General features: G+C 40.3%; 1 protein-coding gene across 1 annotated transcript; it reads left to right on the forward strand.

Annotated features, from left to right (window-relative positions):
• The first annotated feature begins 478 nt into the window (after positions 1-478).
• Positions 479-4,394, forward strand: LOC119738755. The gene is made up of 3 exons (XM_038213704.1): positions 479-1,543; positions 2,233-2,269; positions 3,457-4,394. The coding sequence occupies exons 1-3, from the start codon at positions 1,223-1,225 to the stop codon at positions 3,996-3,998; spliced, it is 900 nt and encodes a 299-aa protein (XP_038069632.1). The 5' UTR covers positions 479-1,222; the 3' UTR covers positions 3,999-4,394.
• The last annotated feature ends 1,606 nt before the right edge of the window (positions 4,395-6,000 follow it).

Here is a 6,000-nt window from a genome sequence, read left to right on the forward strand (position 1 = left end):
ATGTCTGGCATGATGACCTAGGCTTTCTTTGGGTCATATACTGCCAGGATAGGCAATTGAACTGTGCACCAGGGGTTGCTCAAGGGGCCTGCAGCGTGATTTCAACGGCGTAGCGAACCGCGTCCTGCACGGCCAAGGCTACCGCAACCTGTCGGTAGCTTCGCCCGGTTGGAGTCTTGATGCTGATAATTACCCGAGCCGAAGGGTATTTAATTATAACATGCAATTTCATGTATTGAACTGGAAAATTAATTTCAGTTCAATACATGTAATTCCATTTAATTGATATCATGTTCTGTTATTCCTTTTATTTCTTTCATTGTCCAGAGGCCCAATTGTTGCCATGGTGTTGATAGAAAGAGGTTCCTGAACATTGTGTTGGTAGTGTTTTTGGGTAGTCACAAAGAAAGGCTTGTAACCTTTTCATGCATGGCTGAATATCATCAGTAAAACTTCTACTGACTGTGGTCTAAATGTACCCAGACCGAATGTTGGCTGAAGAAAAAACATTAGATACCTTTCCCCGTTTTTGTGGGAGACAAGGGCATATCTAAAGATACATCCTTTTTACTCACCCTGTACAATGAAAATGACAAACCGTTATTCTTCACCGTTACCTTCAAAATATAATAATTAAGTATTGAGTTATGGTAGAAAAATTCAACTAAAATGAGTTTTCATTGTTATATATGTAAGGGCATATTTAGTGGTGCATATATCCTGGTATGCACCTGACCAGCTGTTTGTTGTTCAATTTTACAGCATCGTTCTCTTGTCACAAAACGGCTGCCACAAGCTTCATGCCCGCAGACCAATTTCTCTTCTTTGCATCATGCGCCGATCAATATTGAACGTGGTGTAATAAAAAGTCACTCCAATGAACGTAGTAAAGTTAAATGAAGTTATAATCAAGGTTCTGCTTATCAACGGTTTCCATAGAAATTAATGGAGTCCACGTTATCTCTCTTTCGTCGTTGGGTTTTTCCTACTGTTTTCCTAAATCAGAAAACGAGCGTCAATTAACGCCACAACCACAGCCAAGGTTGAGATGTAATCATCATAATTATCGATTCCTTTATTTTGTCTCATGTCAATCCTTCAACGTCGTCATCACTTTTGCCAACAACGAATTGAGCTGCGCACTTCGGAAAGGAACGACAGTCCATGTAGACTATTGGAGCAAGATCTTGACAGAATTAAATAAACCGACATCAAAGAGAAAATGCTATTTTTGCTCCTTCTCCTCCCGATGTCTGGCCTGGTGACCGAGGCTTTCTTTGGGTCTCACTCCAGGGGTTGCTCGTGGGGCCTCGAGCGTTATTTCAACGGCGTAGCAAACCGCGTTCTGCCCGGCCACGGCTACTGCAACCTGACGCTACCTTCTTTGGCCATGTGCGGCATGGAGTGTTTCATCGATGATCGCTGCTTAACTTTCCACTACTCGGAGGGGGAGAGGCGGTGTGAGTTAAACGGGGCTACAGCGTCGCGATACCCGATGGCTCTGATTGAGAGAGCTGGTACCGACTACTTCAGTCCGGAACAGGTAGGATATTATCAATTAGTCTTGTGCTTCTTTGTAAGTTGGATCCAAGGCATGGTCTGGGATTAAGATGGGGGATTGAGAATGAACGTTTAATGGGGTTAGATGCCAGGTTAAAGGTAGGGTCGAAAATGGTGATGTTAACGGGTTGGATCAGGAATGACATTCCAGTTGCATCCAAATTTAAAGTCTGGAGCTATACCTATATTAAATATGTCTTCGACTATACAACTACGTGTAGCGGGGGTAAAAACTGGCAATAGACGTAGGCGTAGCTATCGAATCCTATTTTAACACGACTTTTATGTAAATGTTAGTTTTCATTTTTTATATGCTTATTCATCTTTTCTTTAGATAAATTTGTGTTTGTTGATTGGTATACATGTATTTCCAAAAATATCCAAAATATCCAAAATCTATTTTAGATTACATAGTATCCAGTGTGTTGTTGATAGGGGATCCATTATCAATGCAAGCACCGCTTAATTGATATGCCATTAATCCTTGGGTTTCTGAGAGAAATTGATTATGAACATGGACGGTGATCGGATGGGGGAGGGCGCAAATGGCGATGTCCCTCCATCAATAATGATTTCAGTACGTATGGATTATAATGAAATGTTCATAAATTTGCACTCTGTTTTCCCCTAATGGCGTAATAGCTCAAAACATGTCATATATTCTTTTTCCAGCCGAGTTTTGCTGAGCTGCTAACAAATGGAAGAGAAGGTAAGAAAATGCATTCTGTTTGTATTAGAAATATAAATGACAGATTATGACAACAAAAACTTGTCATGTTGCTATAGTAGTGACTTAATTTTCATTTTAATTTGGCGGTAGGTGGTTCTTATTACAGTTTGAAATTTAACCCTAAGAAATTTCATTTTTGAAGTTGGTGTATACCTGCTTTTTGGGTGTGGCACCTTGAAAAATACAGACTTTCAAATTGAAATGATAATTTTCTATTATTACATTAGTTATGAATTTTCCAAAGAGACATCGCACGAAAAAAAAGCGGCCCACGACAAGTAATTAATTTAGTCGATTTCAACTTTTGAATTAAGCTCCTATATTCGTTCTGAATAGTGTGCGCAGTTTTTCAACTGGAGCGCGCTATTGAACCCTTAAGGGGTCGGGTTATTTTGACCATCTCTCAGCCGGGGGGGGGGGCGGATTCCGCACCCCCCCCCCCCTAAGATCTCGGCCATCGAGTGACGACAATTTTTGAAACTCGGAAAATGCATAGAGCAACTCTTCCTAAACATACCCAAGAAATTTTATGACTATAGGTCAAAGGGTTTTGGAAATATGGCTAATTAATTATTCATATGTTTGAATGGCAATTCTGCTCCGTGTACACAACGTATATGCGAACATTCAGTTTTTACGGCGCGTAGCGCCGGGAAATTTTTCGTTACACGGCTACCCGTTGTCCGATTTTTATGTTTTTGGTATCAAAAGATGCGCAAAGCTCGAGGCTAAAAATTCATAACAGCTCGGGTCGCGAAAATATTTTTTTTAGAAGCTATCACGGAAAATGTTGAGGGGGGGGGGATTCCCCCCCCGGCCCCTTAAGGGTTAAAACTACTTTTTAAAAGTGTATAAAGGTCTGCAAAAATAAACAAGCAAATATATTTGTTGCAGGACATTATTTTCCATTAAATTTCGTTCTGAGAAGAAAATCAAAATTTTGAAAAAGCACTTAAAATATGCCAACTTTAAGGAATCGTTCCGATATTCTTTTCAATGATATGGGTTTCCATTTTATTTAATCAAAGCAGCAACCTTCAGGGTTTATCTTTTTTATAAAAAGGTGGATTATGTCAGTGAATATTGATCCTCCCTTTTGTCCTCTGCCGCGCTACAGGTAAAACATATAGATCGAGCTACGTTTTTCCTTCTTGATATCTTTTCAGTTCCAATAAGACTGACTGACTGTTGGTACCACACTCACGCATCAGCCGCCTCCGAGTGTCGTAGGACCGGCCAACACCTCTGCCTACAGTGGGAACTTGACCACGCCTCCAAGGAGGGCTACCCTGCCACACCTCCCTCATGGTACGCTGATCCTGACAGCCAGGCTGTGCTGACCGAGACCGGAGTGACCTACCACGACCTGCCGCTGACCGCCCCGTCTCCCGGCTTGTGCTGCTCCCTCCCGATGACCTACCGAGACCCAGTCATCACTCCGCAGAGCTACGATTTAGCCGACCGTGCCGGGCAGGTCAGAGGTTGTTCCGACCTGGCAGCTCATCCCTGCACCCTGGCCGAGCTGAAGGAGGCTTACGACCACGGCTACCGAAGTTTGTATTGGGGCTACTTGGCTACACCAAACCGTGACACAAGGGTTGATGGATGCACTCATCATAAGGACGACGAGTGTTACCAAGGTACCATAGCAAATACACCAAGACCAGCCACGCGTAAGCAAGTGTACTGCTGCCCAAACCGTGTTTAAAACAAAACCTTATCACTCCCTCCGAGTCAAGCGGTCACGCGCAATCTGCAACCGAATAATAATTGAGTGTAATTGTTATAATCACAGTCACATACCATACTGCGCGTGCGTTACGAAGCAAAATTAAAGTCCAAAAGATTGGAACATATATTTTGAACAACGGAATGCATTTGCGAAACTCGAATGCGTATTTATCAAGATCTAACGTAAGTTCTGATGAACGGAATGCATTTTCCAAAATATGGAATGCATTTTTTAAAATCGAACGTACATCTTCGAAACAAACGCATTTTAAAACAGAATGAATTCGCATTCGAAACATCGAATTTGTATTTTTACCACCCACATGCATTTCCCAAAACCAAATGAAATTTTTCAAACCGAACATCTAATACGGTCTTCACGATTTAGCTTTATGCTCCCGGTCCGTACATTGTCCATACTGATTTTGAGGCGGGAACCAGCCTACCCCGCAAGAACGTAATTATCGTGTGTCATGCAAATAATCGAAATTTTGTGAAGTAATATGATTCAGTGACTATCGATGACTCGTAAAAAGTGTCTGAGTAACATTTGTATTGCTAGAAAAATAGCAATTTAGGCAAGGAATTTTTTCCGGGACGAAACTTGAAAATAGGGAACTTCAATCTTAAAAATTCCTTTTGAGCCATAAATCAGAATATATTATACATGTAATAAGAAAATAACTTCATTGAAAGGAAAGACTTGATTAAAAACGATCAAAGAAAGAAAACACACCTGTTTGTATAAAGCCAAATATCAGCCATATATATGGACTTTAATTTTGCCCTCAGAATTAATTACGGTCGAAACAGTGAAGAGATTGTTTCCAAAACGTGATCAACGCCATTTTGTGGTCTCGCCTAGTTGCCAAAAACCAGTTTCGACGGCTATTATAATTTAAAATAATGTAAGAATCCAATAACGCGAAAATGTATTTTATGTTGATGTTACATCTTTACATATTAAGAATAAGAGTAAAAAAAGGTAAAAAATATTTTAAAAAAAAAATGTTTAACTACTATAAAGTGTAAATCTGATGAAGAAACTCTAACTTAGGAGTACGACAATTTGTACTAGTTTTTGCAAAACTTGAACATGTTGAAACTCGACAAAAGTAAAAAGTTAAAGGTGGATGTTTCATCTGTTATAAGGACTCGGACCCTAAGCTCCACAGCCACCCCTTGGTTTCAGCAATGACCACTAACGGATATTTAAATGCAACTTTAATTTTACATTGGACCTCCTTGTGAACCTGATTCGAAAAAAAATTTGGAGCAAGAAAATATTGATTAATTTATTTAAATTTCAGTCATGGAATATAGATTTGTACATGTAGACCAAAAAATTGAGAGATGGTAGCCAGATATGGATTGGTCTGCCCCCCCCCCATCCCTCTTTGTGATTCTCCTTCCAACCCTGCATGTTTGTGTGTCCCCTACATGTTTGTTTCTTCAGTTGTTCCTCTGTCATTTACCTCTGAAGAAGGCCTGGCTAAGGCTGAAATTAATGCCACTTTATTTTGGTTTAGTGTCAATAACATTACGTATACTATAGAAGTTCGATGAACCATATTTGCCTGATCTATCTTCTGTTAATCTGCCCGCAATCATCATCGCCATCAGCCTATTTCAGAATATGGCCGACACAATAGAAGGTCCCTGTCACAAACTGAATGTGGTGGGTGAGATGTACTTTTAGGATTCATGACTCAGTGCCCACGCCTCTATGTGTTTTGTACCGTGCCATCGTATCGCCCGCATCGACTACTTTGCTGGGCAATTTACTTGAATATTTTAGTGGATTAACAAGTACGACATTATTGCCAATATATTAATAATTTATTGTGATGGCCGTAAACAACATATAGCGATTAATGGAACACAATTCTTCTCGACTCATGCAAATGCAATTGACATTGAGGAAGGAAACGAGGCAGGCAATTAGACTCTATTTTTGTGTGACCATGGCAGTAGCTCAA

Source organism: Patiria miniata, unplaced genomic scaffold (assembly GCF_015706575.1).
Source record: "Patiria miniata isolate m_02_andy unplaced genomic scaffold, ASM1570657v1 HiC_scaffold_3, whole genome shotgun sequence".
Lineage (NCBI taxonomy): Eukaryota > Metazoa > Echinodermata > Asteroidea > Valvatida > Asterinidae > Patiria > Patiria miniata.